The 18,906-nt window shown below is 39.0% G+C and overlaps 2 protein-coding genes and 1 long non-coding RNA gene across 5 annotated transcripts in view; 1 reads left to right on the top strand and 2 right to left on the bottom strand.

Moving 5' to 3' along the window:
• Positions 1-837: 837 nt before the first annotated feature.
• On the bottom strand, positions 838-9,838 carry amfra (autocrine motility factor receptor a). Its single transcript, XM_066668947.1, has 13 exons — positions 8,765-9,838; positions 8,266-8,358; positions 7,841-8,005; positions 7,441-7,593; positions 7,303-7,343; positions 7,024-7,156; positions 6,132-6,265; positions 5,889-5,999; positions 5,503-5,693; positions 4,609-4,712; positions 4,340-4,474; positions 3,618-3,808; positions 838-3,397 (listed from the first exon to the last, which is right to left on the bottom strand). The coding sequence occupies exons 1-13, from the start codon at positions 9,026-9,028 to the stop codon at positions 3,208-3,210; spliced, it is 1,905 nt and encodes a 634-aa protein (XP_066525044.1). The 5' UTR covers positions 9,029-9,838; the 3' UTR covers positions 838-3,207.
• Positions 9,839-11,109: 1,271 nt separating this feature from the next.
• Positions 11,110-18,906, bottom strand: part of nfatc3b (nuclear factor of activated T cells 3b) — a 17,166-nt gene continuing 9,369 nt past the window's right edge. Inside the window, exons 8-10 of one of the 3 annotated variants that reach the window (XM_066667284.1) lie at positions 18,706-18,832; positions 16,961-17,818; positions 11,110-11,665 (exon numbers count right to left, since the gene is read on the bottom strand). In XM_066667284.1, coding sequence (XP_066523381.1) covers positions 11,595-11,665; positions 16,961-17,818; positions 18,706-18,832 — 1,056 coding nt within the window. In that variant the 3' untranslated portion in view covers positions 11,110-11,594. Of the gene's footprint in view, positions 11,666-15,466; positions 16,292-16,960; positions 17,819-18,705; positions 18,833-18,906 lie in introns of those variants that run through there. The other 2 variants (XM_066667285.1, XM_066667286.1) reach the window with 2 other exon arrangements.
• The window catches only part of LOC136693981 (uncharacterized), a 20,477-nt gene continuing 17,875 nt past the window's right edge, over positions 16,305-18,906 (top strand). The window contains exon 1 of the long non-coding RNA XR_010802137.1: positions 16,305-16,457. This is a non-coding gene — a long non-coding RNA (uncharacterized lncRNA). The remainder of the gene's footprint in view (positions 16,458-18,906) is intronic.

The following is an 18,906-nucleotide window of genomic DNA, read 5'->3' as shown; positions in this document are numbered from 1 at the left end:
TGACTCTTCTAGGCCGGCCCGGTAGGCGATCCAGTAAATATTTATTAAATTCAGAAGACGGTTCCTCACCATTTGCTAGCGCTTTCGAAACCGCTCTAATGTGTTTACTAAGCCCCGGTTTCTGTAAATTAGTTTTTTTTTAAAAAAAAAGCTGTATGCTGGTCTTTCTCTTTCCCTCCAGGCATCTGGAGTATTTTAGACAACAGGGAGAACCCCAAACATTGAAAAGCACAAACAGAAATGTGGATATTGCTTATGATTACCCCATATATGGGTAATATAGTTATTTTTGCTGTTTAGGATCATTTCCCGAAATTCGGGACGACAGCTAGTGATAATTGCTACAAAACTAAACTCCTCAAGTTACAAGTTTAATTGTGCTAATTCAAGCAGTGGATACAAACTTACCGACATGTTCAACTTCAGCCACGTACAAACACACGTTGTTATATTCTCTACGGTTTCAAAATAATTGATGTTTCAGAGGACAGTACTGATCAGTCCAAACCTGTCCAACAACGGTACGGAGGGTCACGGGACTGTTCTATAGAGGTTATCACTTCATTTACATTGTTTAAAATACTGCACTATCCTCAGAACACCAACTGATCCCAGACCTCAATATTACTGAGATTACTTGTAAAAAAAAAAAGACAATACAACCTACTGCTATGACTGAATTTGGCAGATTTTAGAAAGGTCATTTATTCAGGGATTTAACTTGATTCTCATGCCAATGTATATCATCATGAATAAAAGACCTGATAGTTGGAGAAAGATAAGAAATGAAACAAAGACACACAAAGGATTTAATTAAAAGCTTCTAGAGTAGCTTTGAGTTTTATTTTGTACAGGATCATTTCACATTTATTATACAGACTTTATTACAAAATTATTTACATAATAAATCTTAGATCCACGGTTGAATTTAGGCACAAATGAAAAAAAAATCATGTATACAAAAAGCATTCAGATTTAGAATAGATTACCATAAGTGAGTGACATTTCTTGTTAATGGTAATAAAGTGAATCATCTGAATCAGTTGCACAAATACTGATCCAAGGTGCAGCCGTGCAACCACAGCAAAGAGCCCCAGAACTGACCTGGAGTCAGATAAAGAGCTGTATCAATTATTTAGGAACACTTATCAATCTCCACAGGTGGCAAAAGTTAAAAAGTAAAAATCCTCTCTAGGACTACATTCCAATGGCCTGACTTTAATGTCTCTGAAATGTCAGAGTTGAAACAATACTCTAGGAAGAATTTTTATTTTCTGGACCTGAATTTGCCACCTCTGGTAATCTCCAGCCTCCAACAATCACCAGTAGTACAGTCTTTGGGAATACTTGATTAGGAAATACAAGAAAAATACATCACAAACAGTGACCTCATGCATAGAGAGAGGCAGCAAGAAGACAGTGAAAGAAACAAAGAACATAAATGGTGACACGACACAAGAAAAACATTTGATAATGCTGGGTTTCACAGTGTAAAAACAGTAGTGAAAACATCTCTCCATAAACAAGACCAGTTTAAAGACCTTCGCCCTTTACCAAGTTTGTTTTAGTCAAGCTGCATTTCTCTAGTCAAGCAGAGCTGGTTAATAGCGTGCTACTAGCATCCTGTCCCACCCTGTCAATATTTGTGTTCTCTCAAAGTCAGATTAAAACCAGTAGCTTATTACAAAATGTTATTAACGCAGGGTTTTTTTAATTATTATTTTGAGTTTTACTTCGGTTACCCTGCAGAACTCCACGCTGTGACTGCTTGCATGCAAAATGACTTTAGAGTAAACTTTAAGATTCTGTATTGCTTAATTTCATATTTTAAAATAATTCAAAAGGATTGCTCTGAACTAAGAAGCAACAACAAAAAAAAAGCATCTGTTAGATATGCTGAAGTAGAAATTGATCAACACAATAAGCAACAACAGAATCCTAAACTATATTTCAAAATATATACTAAAATGTCACCGCTGTCTATGTTTTGCCCCCAATAGCCTAATTAAATGTCTGATGTTCAAGTTTTCCTTTAACGTACCACAAAACAGGGAACACTCTGGTGGTGCACAAGTAACTTTCCACCCCATCACATCTACAGTATTAAGAATTAAATAAAACAACTAAATGTGAATTTAAACGCTGAAATTCTGTTGCAGTGTTAAAAACACTGATAACAAATGATCAAACAGAAAACAAAAACATTATTTACCCTCTGAAATTTATTTTGCACACTTTTCCCAAGGAGACACTCGGGAAAGCTAGCCTCCAGCAAGCCTTCATATGCCAACTTGTCTTCACAAGACCATAAATGTGGACTGAGATCAGACCACAGGCATTTAAATCATTTGAGCAGTCTCTCAATGAGAGCAGTCTCTGATTGCTTTAAACAGATATACCAAAGTATATCTACAGCACCACATGGTGCTGACAGATATAGGCAAAATATGTCTGAAATGTAATTTTTATTCTGGGTTCATCCATGTATTTGACTGAATCAGGACAACCCCACCAGTAATATTGACATTGTTCAGTTATAGAAACAGCAAGTGATCATTTTACTGTGCACTAAGCCATTGAAGAAGCTAATTACTGGTCATGGCCCATGTCTAATGAAGCTTCTAAAATATCAGCAAGTGAGATTTAGATTTAAAACTGGATTTAATAAACTTCTGATTTTAAAGAACAAAACACACACTATACAAGGCCCAATTTCTTAAAACTAAAATGAATACCAAGTAATGCTTGCATTGCAATGGTCTTGAATAAACCTAAAATAAATGATGCTTGCATTGCGTCCATTATAAATAGCGAACTTTACACAATAAAATCACCTCTAAAACACACCCAGGAATCAGACAGTTTCCTGAGGTTCTGTATGAACTTTAGGGGCAAGCATATAAATCTGATGCAATGAATGCTTTTAAAGTTAAAAATGACTCATGCATAGACTTTTCTGCCAAGCACAGCCAAGCTGGTGTGTCACATATGAGCACTGTGCAATAGTTGAGGGTTAAGACTGAGTAGACACTGAGACTTATCTGAGACACACCTGAGCTGCTAGAGTTACCGGTTGGGCACAACAGACAGGAAAGTGTCATGCACAACTTTGTGTGACTTGAGATGAGAGTGACCAGGAGACACTTCCCCATCGTCACATAAACAGCCATGGGAAGGTTAAAAGGAGGCCGAGCTGGGTGTCCCACCTTAGAGAGCTGTGTCTGGCTGCCTCTGTATGCGCCGCTCAGCTGCAGCTGCTAGCATCCTGCGACGCATAGTCATGGATTCTGAGCTGGACCCTTCATCCTCTAGGGAGGGCACAGCATCATCACTCTCAGGGATAAAAGCTGCAGTAAAGGAAGAAGCTTCTTCTCCAGGACTTTTATTCAGATAACGTCTGAGAGAGAGAGAGAGAGACGAAAAGAGAGAAAATTACACAATATAATAGTTTTTTTTTTTTTTTAAACCAAAACATCATAAGCCTAACATAAAATGACCTTGCCTACTTCCTTCTCATACCCTTCACAAGTCATCAAATAATTCCCAGGTGTTTGCTTATAAGCTTCAACAAATGAATAATGAATTTGAATAATAAAGACTAAATACTAGCAGCAGACCTGCGTGCTCTCTGAAGAAGCTCCTCTTTCCTTTGCAGCAGCATCCTCTGTCTCTCTTCTGCAGACTTAGAAAAGCGACTGCCTCGCACCTCAAAGTCCTCCGTCTCTGCAGCTGAGACTTCTGAACCACCACTAGCCCCAGGTTCAGCATCTGGGGTCAGGTTCACCTGTATAGGTGCACGCTCCACAGGCTGAAGGCAACAGCATAAGCCAATCAGTGACACTATTTCACATGATAACACTTTTTATTCCTGGCATATTCCCTCATTTTCATACCACGTGGAATCTCTTGGATCACATGTGCAGTTACTTTAGTCTTATTCACCACATCAGCCATTTTTTCTGGCCTTAGAAGATTGCACCCTTAACGTTTTTGTCAGGTCATATAAAGTTTTTAAGTTTACAGCCCTCAGCTGTATAAAAGCTGGGATAAAGAACATATAGACAAGATACATGAGGTGTCTTGCATGTCAACAGAATAGAAATGTGCTATTGCTATATAGAATTAATTCTGTTTTAACTAAGATTTTGATACCTAAGCCAAATTTTTTATAAGAGTTTTCTGCTCATATATAAAATTTCCTGCTTCCCCAATATTCCACAAACAAAATATTTATTACAGTACAAGAATATGTAAAGCCTGGATTTTCATCTGCATAAACTATAACTGCTACTGCATTTCCTGAGTTGCTGAGTGAGCTGCAACAAGGTGCGGGCATTACCTGAGTAGGGAATGGCACCTGGATCCTACCCTCCAAGATGTTGTCAGTGGTGACCTCCACAGAGCGAGTGAGCTGCAGATCCTGCAGGACCAGGTGGTAAGGAACCTGAGGAAACATCTCCTGAATCTGATGTGCCTATGAAATATAACAAAATTCTGTTAAAATACTAACAAAATACTATTACTGAAAGACTAATAGTCTGAACACATTGCAATGCTTGCTACAAGACAGTGGTTGTTCAGAAGAAGAAACAACACCACAATTCTTACCATGGCATTAAGTTGTGAATTGTTAGCCTGTGCAATACCCAGAATGTTGGTCGTATGCATGACCTCCACTGAAAAGCTCGGGAGCCAGCTAGCTATTCGGGAGCCTACACAAAATTAAAACATTTTACCAAATAATCAGTACATTCAATCTAATTAGAAATCTTGTAATATAGAGCATATAGTGTTTTTTCAATCACAGGCATTCATACTGCTTAGATAAACTATTTGCCTTAAGGGGACATAGAATTAAAAAATATTTATTTTTTGAGTGCATTAAGCACATTAAATTTGGACATCTGGAGCTCATACCAACCAACAAATTATAGGTCTGTCCCAAAACCTAGTGAGCTGCGTAGGTAGGTGATGCCTCTGCATTTCAGGGTGGTGGATTCTAATCTTCCTGTTTTTAATCACGATTTTAATTATTTTTGCTCTGGGAGAAGAACAAAATGGATACTAACACTGACAGCAGGCACTTCAGGTGATGAGACCCGCCTCCTCACCCGAGTCTCTCCAATCACAGCATTGGACCCACCATTAAAAATGAAATTAGTGTTTATGCGTGAGCATCCAGGATGAGGGTGTATAGGGCAAAACAAAACAAACAAAGACTACAAATTGAAGCTTTTTTAAGTTCACCGTTTTTTTAACTGCTGTTCTTTCTGGTGTTTGAAGTAAACAGTCTTGTTCACAAAAGGTGCTGTAACCAGCTGTTGTGAACAACATCATTTATAGAGGGTAAGAAATGTTCTTGGTCCTTATGGCATTTAAAACAAAGAACCCAAGGAAACCATGTTATCTTGTGGAGAAATGTGTATGTCCCATTAAAGTGTTCATGTCAAATTATATGTTTTGTTGTTACTTTAGATGGAAGATAATATGCATCAAATATACCATCAAAGTGAAAGAAGTGGTTATGCTGGTTGAGGTGGGCTCTGGCATCAGTCCCAGGCCCTGCAGCCATGTTGTCTTCTATTTGTGGTCTTTGGCCATCTTCTCTTTCTCTTCTGCCCTCATTGATGTTCAATGACATGCGACATGTCGGGCAGGAAGTGTCCTGCTCCAGCCATGAACGGAGACATGAGCTGGTATACACACAAGGACATACACATAAATGAATGTACGAACTAAATGAATACAAGCACAAACAATATTTAAAATAATTATATATGCTGTCAATGGGCATATGGTGCATCATATAATTGACGTTTCCCAGATATTTATTCTTAATTGCATAAAGCCTTTGCCATTTTTACCCCATAGTACTACATAAAACTTACTTATGAAACAGGTGTCCACAGGGCAGTTTCCGTGCCGAGGTCATTGAATCCCAGCAGATTGCACAATCATCATTATTAGCAACCAGCTCTTCAGGGGTTGCAACTGCAAACCTATAGAATGAGGAAAAGGGATCACACATTTTTTTTCAAAGAGCTATTCATCTAGCATTTACACCAGCACGTTTCCAATCTGAAAACATAATACAGATTCAGTTATGCAAGCTGACAAAATGCTTTCCCAACCTGGACTCCATGTTGTCAATGACACGCAAATAGTTCTTGTGCCGCCGGATTCTTCGCTGCACCTCATGAAAGAGATATCGCAGCTGCATGAAGATCACCAGACTGGCCATAGACAGCCAGATATTACCAAAAAGCTGAGAGAAAAGGGGTACATGTCACTGGTCATATGACTGAAAAGGCTGAGTGTGGCACAAAGTAAAAATGGGTGGTGGTGGTACAACACAACAGATCCTTTCAAAGCATCTATAAAATTGAACCCCATCATACATCAAAACAAGGCTATAATTGTAAGCCTTATCTGATCGATTATAGAGGTAAATTATGAAGCTATCCAATCCTGTCATGGATCCCACACTACCATGATTCCAATCAGTTCAATGATCCACATCAGCGCGTTGCCTGCAGCGTAGGGTCGTTGCAGAAGTATAAATGGGGCTTTACACATCACCACCACGTCAGTGTTACTACAACACAATTCACCATACAATCATACCTTTTGTGTCTTGTTGGCCTCCAAATCACTGAAGAAGAGGGTCAAAGAGAGCAAACAAAAGTTACAAACTAGTCGTTCTCCAAACTCCAACAATCATACAGGAGCACTTTGTCCATCAGTTGCTCTGCATACATTGTTGACCCACTTTTTCAATGGTTTCGACCCCCACAAGATATCAGTAATAACAAGGGTTTGTTGTATGTTATGGCTCATCTGTGTATATTATAACGTTATTTCTAAAAGGTCTCAAACATACCACAGAATTTTACTGTGTCCTTTAGTTTTAGTTTATAACACAGTTTAGAATATGTTAATTTTTATCAGATTATGTATATGATACTAATCAGAATGCTAAGCATATAATTAAATGCTATCACATGACTAAATATAATCACTCACCAGCATGTGGATGTGATGCATTAGATCAAGGCAGAGGAGGGTAAGCTCCATAATGAAATCAGTGTAGTAGACATAGGAACCTTTGCTCTCCCAGGTCCCTTCATGATTCAGGTCCCACAAGTGAATAGAATACCTACATAAACAGTATCAAATTCTCAGCGCTATATTTTTCTGCATGCACAGAAACCTAAGAGAGGGCTAAACAGCTCAGGTTTCTTGGCCTACAAACGACAGCGCAAATAGTATGATTGTAATGGATACTGCATACAAAATGCTTACCTTATGATAACATGGCCAGTGCGCACTGTAACAAGTAAGCACTGAAAAACAGGAGAGGGGAAAAAAAACATGCTAGTCAGAAAAAATATTCTGTTTACTCTGGTATCATGGAGCCCCTCAGAAATCCAAAGTCCCTACCTCAGCCGCCATAAACGCAACAGTATGCATGCCATGAAGAGGTCCGACTAGGCCAGAGAGAGCAGCAAGTAATCCACAGCACAGAAGCATGGATACTAGCAGGGCCAGCACTCGCACATGACTGGTCATGGGGGTTGTTGGAGAGAATGACAGCTAGAAAAAAAAGACACAGGGGTACAAATTAGGACTGGTTTCTTGTTAATGCTAAACGGAGCAGAGAAAAAATAGTTTTCCAAATATTGTGCCAAATCACATACTGAAGCACTTGCACTAAAACAGTTAAGGAAACTGTGTTAAATAGCCTAAACAGAATTCAAAATAAAATCTGGCATGTTTCAAGTATTTTAAAGAGAGTTATTCTAGGAAACCATCATTATAAAATGTGTCTAAATTTACTCACATATTCAAAACGATCTTTACAGAGCTGCACCATCAGATGAAGAAAGATGAGGACAGCGAACCACAAACACCACAACACTACCTCCTCCACAGTCTGCACATTTAGCACCCCAAAGATAAAGATAAATTTATAGAAGACGAAGTTCCAGAACTTGTCTTTCAAATGCTGTTGAAATAAAACAGGAAAAGACGAGCAAGAAAAAACATGAATGCATAGATCTGTAAAATTCATCCAAAATATAGATTCGCTAGTCATTCATTTTTGGAGCGCCAAGGTGTAGGTATAAACAAAACTATGCCACTGAATCAAAGAATGTAAATAACATGTTCAATACTGGCAATAGGCCTGTAGAATGATCTCTTTACAAGGGGCTTTCCCTTACCATTAATCCCTTGCTACGCAGAGGAGATTTAATTCTTTCTTACCTGTTTCTCGCTAACCCGCAAAGGGCCAAAAACAATACACTGGATCATCTTGGCGATCAGCATGAGGATACAGCATGCCGTATTTACCAGCACCTGTGGAAGATCGGATATTTCAGTATGTGCTTACTCCCTTCATCCCTCTTCTACAGGGAATATAGTGCCTGGCTGGTCACATCTTTTCTTAACTAAAAACAATGCTTGCACACAACTTGTTAATATGTACGAATGGATTCTTAATGCATAGCCTCAACTCAGTAAGCATTAGAAGTACTAAATTACCTCGTTTCCAAACCTAAGCCATGGCCACAGGCTTTATCACCCTCTTCCCACTCTTAAGTTATGTCTATGACTTTATGATATCATTACCTCTTCCCCAACATTAACCATCTTGTTCTCACGCTTTACCACGTTGTTGCAACGTATTCTTTTAATAAAGGAGGGATGGCACAGGTAGGAAGAGTGCAAATTCAATCATTCTGTCGAAGAATACTACACATACCCAAACAAACAAACTGTCCGAGACGAGATAGAGCAGCACGCTGGTGGCCACATGCTCAAAGCTCTCAGCTTTGTCCACATTAATGTCCTCCACGGGGCCGCTGTGGGAGTCCTGCGACGCTGGAGAAGCAGGGAGCGCCGGGGGCTCGGTGTGTGTCACCGCGCTGTAGGCGCTGAGGATGGAGCCCGCTAGCAGCACTGTGCTCAGCGCCGTGTAGGTCTGAAGACTGGGCCACGGGAACCGCTCCAGAAACAACAGAGGCATAGTGGCAGTGTGAGCCAGTGTGAGCTAGAGACTCTAAAGAGAGGTCAGTCCCAGAGATGCCTTTAAAGATGGTGATTTAAAATAATAAATAAATAAAAAAACAGTCCTGGGTGTGCTCTCCTGTCTTGCGACTGTCTTTCGGATTAGGGTCACGCCACGAAACCCAGACAGCTGGCTCGACTAGAGGAAAAGCACGATTTTAACAGTTGTTCTTCGTTGTTAAAACTCTAAATCACTAGGAGACATAAACCCGGGGCATACCCGGTATGTGAAGTTATGAAATACGAAGTGAATATAGGAGTCTTCGCCAGTTAAAGACAGCTACGTCTACGTGCAAACGGCGACGGGCTCGTTGACAAACAGCTCACCGAACACAGGCTTGTTCATACTTCTGCCATTGGCGGTTTTAAATCCCATCACGACCACAGGGCGAGCACTTGTTGGTGTGCGGTGGCGGTTTCGACGGTAGCTAAGTGTCGTGCTGTTTTGAAGTCCGTGTGACGGTTTATCCGGTTAAACAACGTTAGCTGCTGTCTGGCTAACCGCTGTGGCGTTAGCTCCACCGTCCGCCTCGGTACTGTTGATGTTTTCAAAGAGGATCGGCACAAAATTCACTCTTGGACGCTGGTTATTCACTCAGTCGAGGCCACTTCGCACTCTGTTCCTCGCTCGATGAATACTTTCTGATTGTTTCTTTACTCTGTTTTGGGGCTCGGAAGTCTAATATTCCTTCCAGTAGTTTCTCCGTCTCTCTCACTCTCTCTCTCTCTCTACGTCAGACGGTGCTCACGCAAGAACGTGGAAACTGTCATGGCGGCTAACGGCTCTCTTCAAAATTTACTAACGGATTTTGTAAGCGCATAAACCTTAAATTCCGTGCTTTTTAAAATATACAAAATATGCAAACAATAAAAAACATTAATTTATAAACATAGGTTATTTATCTATGTCGGTCCACCGCCGCACACAAAATGTCATCCAGATGATTCTAAAGAAAACACCCCCCACCTCTCTCTCTACAGAAGATAGTGTTTAAATAATTAAAGACAAAACCGTTTGGATTTTAGATTTTGACTCAAGTTCAGACATCATGCATTACAATAAAACATGCAATACATTTTTAAAAATCTTCAAAAGTAGACCTGCCTTACAGACGCATGAAAATTTGTAGTTTTTTTTTTTCAAATTTCTTTAAATAATAATTTTTAAAAATCTACAAAGACTACTTGTTAAATAATAAAAAACATTTTTTTAAAAAAGTTTAATCAAATTATTAAACTGCTACTTTTAAACATTCTTGTCTGTAACTCTTTATCCATTACAGGTCGCAGTGCCCTGCCCAGAATGGTGTGCAAGGAAAGACCACACCCTGGATGGGGCGCCTGTCCATCATAGGCATCACACACCTACACATATGGACACTTTTGCATGGTCAACCCACCTATCAATGTGTTTTTGGACTGTGGGAGGAAAACAGAGCCTCCAGAGAAGACCCACACATACATGGGGAGAACACATCAAATTCCTCACAAACAGGTTTTGCTCAAACCCAACACCCCAGGACCTGTGTGATTGACCCTGGAGTGGGCAGTGAAATGTATCATCATTTATGAAATTACTATATTGTATCTAGAAATTAATCTGATCATGAACAACACGTAACATTCTAAAAGAGCTACGAGTTGTATAATGGGTAAATAGATATACTTCCCCTCTTAAACTCCCAGATATCTAAATTTACAACTGTTTGTCAGTAAAGCCGTTAAAATCAGGTTAAGAATCATGTAGCATATTCCCAGAGCTAAACAGTAAGACCATGGCCTCTTAGAAGACTGTGGTATTGTAATTTGGAAATCCAATTTGTTTAATGCCTCTAGACATTTTTTTCCCTGCTTTTTATAGGCTATGGCTTATTCATTTTAAAACGAAGAATCAGAGCAAGCCTTTATGATAAATATATAATTGAAAAAAAAATACTTTACTTCAAAGCTGCAATGTGAATTACACAATGTCATATATTTTAATGTTTTCTCACAATTTATAAATAGAAATCTGAAAAACTATCAGATAATTTCTTAGACAACATGACAAATTTACATACTCTGCCAATTACAAATATATCTTGCCAAATTCCAAAAAAAAGTCCAATTATAAACTAAGATAAGTTTTTAACAGTGTAAAATCTGTACAGTTATCATAATATATTTTGATTATAAAACTATATTGCATAGAGCTGAGTCATAAATACCTTTTACAGTGTACATTTAGCAGAGTTAAACATGTTATACTGAATGTCACATTTCAGGCACTTCAAAAAAAGCACATCTAGTCTCAGGTCTCAGCTAAAACATTCACATTTTGTAAGTCCAGTTCAAGGAACATTTCAAAACAAAGCACATAGATGATAAAGCTAGAACCCATAATGTGTATCACTTTTGGTATATGGCTAATACACAGTCATGTTACGCTCTATTCAGGAGGTCCTCTGAGAAGCAGGCAGAGTGCATAGTTACAGTATGTACAGTACATTTTGATCACGTCACAGAAACATTCAGTAACAGTGCTCCTATGGCAGTGTATGGGAGTCCCCTGCCGGGTCTGGACTCTGGAACAAGTCCCTGACGATGATTTCACTCACTGGAAAGAAGGAAAAAAAATTTTTCATTTCTGCAATTTGACAAAGTTTAATGACATAAAAATGCATGAATGGAAAGCAAGGCTTTAAGAAACAACCTACAGTAAATTATCTAGCCCCTGTATGTCAGCACAGTGGTTCTGAAACCAAAATTTCAAAATGCCATTGAAGTGTTGAGTTGTAGCTTTAATTCAAGGGGTTTAAAAAACCACTGCAGTAAACATTTAGGAATTACAGTGTTTTATTACATAGTTCTGTCATATTCACAGGCTCAGAAGTAATCAGACAGGTTAACACAGCACTTTTTTTATTCTTGGAAGAAAATCCTTTGGACATCACCAAATGCTGAGTTTCTTCTAATGCCTTGCAAGGCCTTTAGTGAAGCCGTCTTCAGTCTGTGCTTCTTTATGGGCCTTTCCACTTTCAGCTTAGTCTTCAGTTCATGGAAAGCAAGATCAGTATTGTAGAGTTCAGGTGACTGACTCAGCCACTCAAGACCATTCCTTACCCATAAAAAGGTCTTGGCTTTTTGAACATGTTGTGGGTCATTGCTCATCTGTACTACAAAGAAGCATTGTATCAGTATTGACCTGAATCTGAGCAGAATGTATAACACTATTCACTTCAAAATTCATCCTGCTACTTCTTGCCACACTTTATGCTTTGTTTGCAAGAGGATGGGTCCTCATTGTGAGTCTTTGTTCCTCCCAAGGTTTCTTCCCCCAGCTTCGAGAGAGTTCTTCCTTGCCATTGTCACCTTTGACTTGCTCACCTGGGGTTATTTATTTTAAAAATTAGTTTTAATTTTTGATGTCTGTAAAGCTGTTTTGTGAAATAATAAGTTTGAAAAAAAAAAAAACCACTATAAAAATAGCCCTGTGAAGGACTGGCGCCCCCTACGGGGTGTATTCCCACCTTGTGCCCAATGATTCCAGGGAGGCTCTGGACCCACCGCGACCCTGAATTGGATAAGCGGTTAAAGATAATGAATGAATGAATGAACTATAAAAATAATATGACTTGACACACAAAATGGGGCGGCACCGTGGCGCAGCAGGTAGTGTCGCAGTCACACAGCTCCAGGGACCTGGAGGTTGTTGGTTCGATTCCCGCTCCGGGTGACTGTTTCCTCCGGGTGCTCCGGTTTCCTCCCACAGTCCAAAAACACATGTTGGTAGGTGGATTGGCGACTCAAAAAGTGTGTGTGGGTGTGTGTGTGTGTGTGTGTAATGCCCTGTGAAGGACTGGCGCCCACTCCAGGGTGTATTCCTGCCTTGCGCCCAATGATTCCAGGTAGGCTCTGGACCCACCGCGACCCTTAATTGGATAAGCGGTTACAGACAATGAATGAATGACACACAAAATGTCATCCAGATGATTCTAGGGGGAAAACAAACCCGAAGACCTACTTTTTTTGCATTGATACCTCTTTAGGCTGAACATTTAGAGGTCCCATGAAGAGCAATAAAATGAAATGTTTTGAATCAATTCTAGACCTTCTTCTCATTGATTTGTCTATAAACAAGGAGGGAACTTACTTGATTTAACATTAAGGCAGTGTAGTATGTGAGCACTGTATCTAGGTATCCATACATACATATGTATTTGGCAGCATCAAAGCTTGAGGTATCTTTTTGATCTTATACAGACTAGTTTTACTCAGTAAACAGTGAAGCGATTTTGAAAGTCCGTCTGGATAAAAGCATCAGCAAAATTACTTAAATATTAATGTACATTAATTTGGGGACCTGAAGCTCCTAACCACCAACAAAATGTTTATCAATCCAGTCAGATTTGTGATCTGCCTATGTTTGAGGGCATAAATTCTGGTTTTGATTTTGTGCTGCATCATACGTAAATAGCAGGCACTTAGGTTCTGTACTGCCTCCTCACATGTGTCTCTCCAGTCAAAGGACAAAAACATATGCAACAAGCACTGAGCAATTCATATACTGATAAACATCAAGAAAATGAGAAAGGAAAAGAAAGAGAACAAAGCACAAATGGCTAAAAGCCAGAGATTCTGTCCTCACACCTCATTGCTTCTGACCTCACATTTGTAAGCAGACTCTCGTTCTCAGCAGTGAGTGACAGTTATCATTCTGAACAGGGCTGTTTAGAAAGGGCAAGAAGAGTGCGTTGTTGTTTGATCCATGTGGTATTTTGACCAAAGCATATCACAGGCATTTTATTAAGACCCCAAAGAACTGTGTTAACTTGTGAAAAAAATTAGGAATAATATTTCCCTTTTAAAAGATTAGTCCAAATATTTATTGTCAACTTTATCAGCTACAGTTACCATAAAGGTGCACTTTGCCATTTTACAATTACAAACTGGAGTCTACTTGTTGCCCTGCATATTTGTTACCTCTATTTATTAGATTATTTTAAGTATTATTTGAGTGATGGATCATTCTTAGCACTGCAGTGACAGACGTGTTGGAGGTCTTGTCATCCCCCTTGTAGATACAATGTCAGAGACAGTAACTCATTTGTTGCTGCGCTGTACGTGATGGCCACCCTCTAGCCTTTCATAAGTGGACACAGGAGGCTGTTGGCCAGATATATGTTTTTGGGTTTAAATACTTCACTCAGCACTACTGTGTCTGATCTACTCATACCAGCGCAACACACACTAACACACCAACACGACATCAGTGTCACTGCAGCACTGAGAATGATCCCAAATAAAATCTGCTCTGTGGTGGTACTGTGGAGTCCTGACCAATGAAGAACAGGGTAAAAGGTATTCAGAGCAAAAGATGGACTACAATCTGCAAACACAGACATACAAAGTGCACTTGTATAGTAGGTGGGGCTGCCAAAGTGTACAATGAGTACAGAAAAAAAGGATGTCATTTTAATGCTAAGGCTGATCTATGTATATACATACATATACATACACACCATCTGAGGGCAGTATTGTTCCTGTAGCTGGATTCAGCCGATTCTCTCTGTATAACTTCCTGTAATTCTGAGCAATATGTCCGTATCATTGTGCAACTACAGTTCTTAGGTGTGAAAACACATTTGAAAATTCACTATGAAAACTCACTATTTTACTTTGCTATACATGTGTTGTCAGTTCATATTTTCATAGTCATCTCAATTCAAATGCCAAAAAACTGAGACATTGACGGCTGCAAAATTCACAAAGGTGTATTTATGAAATCAGACAAAAAACCTATATAGAATGGGGAATGAAGTATGCATATGTCTTTTCACATATTCATTTATCATTTTAGGTTCATACTGTAGAAGTATAATTACACTATACTTCAATAAATAGTAAATATATTTTTAATAGTAAAAGTACATCGTGAGTAGGATCAGTTTAAAATAAGATAAAAGTCAATACACATCTAAGGTTACAAGTACAATTCTTTCTAGTTAAAGGAATAATGGGGAGGAACAACAGTACTCAGCTATCGAGGGGGCATAGCAGTTGACTGCACCTGTCCTCTCCAACACAAAAAGTGGAGCTGAGAACTGATGGCTAAAAGCCAGGCTCGCTGTGTGCATGTGCTGCAAACACAACAGTAGGGAAGTTTAAAGGGTTCTAAAGTAATCTTAAAATGGTATATTTAGGGTGGTTACAGATTGCAAATCAATTTTACTGAAATTGCTTGTAAGACAAGTCAAATATTTAGTTATACCCATCAGATTAATGAGAAAAACATTCTCATATCTCCTTCAGAACAGCTTGATAGAATCTCTTTCATACTGCATGATATAACTGTAAGAACAACACCCTTACATCTTCAAAAAATAACTTTACAAAAGAAGGAAAATATGAGCAAATTTAAAAGGGTTTAACATTCAATGTCAAAATGCCCTTTTGAACTGTTTCTGTTTATCTGTTTATTTTGACAACAAGAAAAATGGAAATTTTTGTTCACAAGACAACAGAAAGCAATGATATAAACAAAGGTCAGATCAACAAAGGCCAGTTGTAAAAGGCTACTCAGTGAGGGGCCTATATTCACTGCTATGTGAGGATCTCGTTTAATGCTAAGCACAAGAATGTCTTGCATGAACCATGCGTGTCTGTCACTTTGGTGACTAAACAGCTGTGCACTAGTAACTACAGCAAATTAAGCTCCATGATATATTTAGCTCTCTTCCAAACTCGATGCTATGCTACATACAAGCATGTATCCTCTTTCCCGCCATGCTCAGGTCTGTAGTCTATAATTAGACCCAAACCAAACAGGTTCTTCGCACTGAGGGTGGCAGCTGCTCATTTATGCTGAAGCATAAACAAAAGTCAAAAGCATATGACGTGTCCTTCATACCATTGAGGAGATTTGCATTTATATGAACACACAGCCCAATAGCTGTGGTTTTATTTACCTGTCAGGAAAATTTAATGAACTTTAACTAAAAAGAACAAAGAACTAAAATATTTGCAATAGTGTTGGGTGGTATAACAATAAAACCGTACACAGCTGTATTTAAAAATATAGAGGATATCTGAAAATGAGAGTGGAATTTCAAAATTATAAGGTGTGTGGTGTGTTAAGTTTCTTTTCTGTGTCTAAGTTAAGTACACGGTGAATGAGCTCATTCATGTGCATTTAAGCCACAGAGAGGGGGCGCTGTTGGAACTCACTGACTGGTGATGCACACTGAAAATGGGTGAAGAAAAAACACAAGCTCAATTACAATAGGGTCCCAGAACTGTGTGTTTGGACAATAATAACACACCGCTGTGAGTTTGGGGTAAAAATGATGAATGAAGCTTAAAACAGACAAAACACTCAGAAGACCCTTCACTCAACTTTGTGCTCACAGGTAAGAGGCTTTATCCTATAAATATGTGTGTTTTGAGGCTCAGTTTGCTGGAAAATCATCTGTTGTTGTGTGCTAAACCACAAGTGACTGTTAGCTTGTTGGCTATGCTTCTAAACAGTGTAGAGCCTGTCTTATGTAGCTTATTCTTTATCTTTTCTGTTCCTCCAGCACCAGATACTGAAATACGCTCTCTCAGAAATGGGTTTTTTTGTCAGCATGTGTCGCTGTGCACTTTAGGGCTCACGTGCAAACACTCCACTCCACAAAACCCTTCAAATGACGTGCTCACAGATATGAGGCTCATGCAGCCTGACAGTGCAAACCCCACAGTAATATTTTGAGACGGTATGACAGATGAAAAAAGTGGATACTGCCAATCCCTAGTGTCACTAATTAATAAATACATTTATATACATATACTTTAAACACGGTTACATCCTGATATTAATAGGATTCGAATATACTAACAAAAATTATAATAAATAAGATTCATGAATTCTTACCATCGTCAAGTGTTATATCCTGTAGCCCAGTGGACTGGAATGAAGGCTCCTTATCTTCCGCTGGTTCTTGTTTAATGTTAGACCTCTTTGCATCCAGTGAGCAATCTTGTGAATCAAAGGAACCCAAAGATGTTTCTGGTGTGCTTGTCCCAGTTGTCTGGATTTCGGGAGTTTTGGTAGACTTTAGGTCTGTAGGGACTGCTCTGTTTAAGGGTGAGGTAGAGGGCACTATGGTAGAAGATAAAGGCTGATGGGAGACAGGAGACTCCAGAGAGGAAGATGAATTTGACAGCCCTACCAGGTCCACAGGATCATGATTAGATCTATAATGGTTGGAGCTACATAGACCTGGCTGGTTTGAACCTGAGGTAGGGCTCATATAACCCTTGTTGTATCTTGAAGCAGAGACTTGATTGACGGAACAAACACTTCCAGGAGAAGTGTCATGTCCAATTCTCAGTAAAGAAGCTGCATGTTCAGACATAAGAGGTGATGAATTTCTCCCACTTGCAATGTCACTGGTAAGACTGGACTGTCCATTGTAAGTTAGATTATCTTGCGGCCCCTGGTATGAGGACTTGGAGAAATCATCTGATGGTGTGTGGAATATTGAGTGTAGCCCATGTCCAACATTTAAGCTACCATCTGGAGGATGGAGTCTGTCCAGATAAGATGAGCCTACTGGAGAGTAGCTTAGCTGGGTTGAGGATGGAACATCTACTGGACCTTCAGTGTAGAGCCACTGCTCCAGGGAGTGGGCTTGGTGCGATGGCAGTTGGGCCTGAGGATTGATTAGCTCTGCCGGATCACAGACAGCATCATCTCCAATACTGTCAAATTCCTGCTTTACCTGCACTGCTTAAAAAGGCAAATTTATTAATTAATCCAACAGTTTGCGTTTTGCACTTTACAACAGGGTAATTTTATGCATGCAGTTAAATCTTATAACTCAGGGAGAGACTAGATTCTATTTTAGGCATGTTTTGAATGAGTGAACGCAAGAAAACCTCAAGAATTATCTCTGGGAATCAAAAGGAACAGAACTTTTTAAACTTTTGCTGCATTCCTTAACATCTCTTGAGTATTAAGATGTTAAAGTCAATCAGAGATTTTTATGTTAAACACTAATTCTAGAGATTATTACAATCAGAGCTGTTCACAGCAGTAATTGTAGGAACCACACAAGTATTTAATGCCTTTAGAAGCTCTTTACCAGAAGCTTATGACATGAAACCGTTATTAATATGTTGCCTGACATCAAAGGCACCGTTGTAAGATTTAAATGAAGCTAAAATTTCCATTCAGATTAGCAAAGTGTATGAAGTGTGTTTTGGAGCAAAATATGACTAAAATAACTCTGAAGATACATGTATGATAAAAAAAAAAAAATGCAGACAATGTACCCTCCTTCTGGTTAGTACAACTGTAAAGAGACATTTCTACAATATACTATTTCACCTCAGACCACTCAGAAAATGTAGTGAAATTCCATTTTAATGAACAGTAAGCCTGAGGTTTAACACGTTAACATCTTATATATATTTTTGCATTCCCTCGTATTTGCATGTATGGTAGTATCAGATGCATTAAAAACAATCTCACGTCAAAATGTAGCAATATTTAGTATGGTTACTATGCTCGCTGTTATGAATCTCAAAGCCATAATGTCAACCAAACAACCAGCAGCAAGTTGACCATGCATGACTTATACCGACTGTATACAAACACAATCAATGGGTCTTTACCTGCAACATAGGTGAAGCGCTGAACAGGGCTCCTCTTTCTTTTGCCATTGCTGACATAAAAATATACCTGAGTGGAGGACGTCAAGAGCCTCTTATGATACCCAGGGATCTTCACCACAATGCTTGTCTACAAAAGGCCAATAATTATTAATAAAAAAGTGTTTTCAAGTAGTAAGAGTTGTCTACTTATCTCAACAAATA

This window comes from Hoplias malabaricus, chromosome 4, assembly GCF_029633855.1.
Source record: "Hoplias malabaricus isolate fHopMal1 chromosome 4, fHopMal1.hap1, whole genome shotgun sequence".
NCBI classification, from domain to species: domain Eukaryota; kingdom Metazoa; phylum Chordata; class Actinopteri; order Characiformes; family Erythrinidae; genus Hoplias; species Hoplias malabaricus.
The sequence above is the reverse complement of the archived record's forward strand: the minus strand, read 5'-3'. Positions and strand labels throughout refer to the sequence as shown.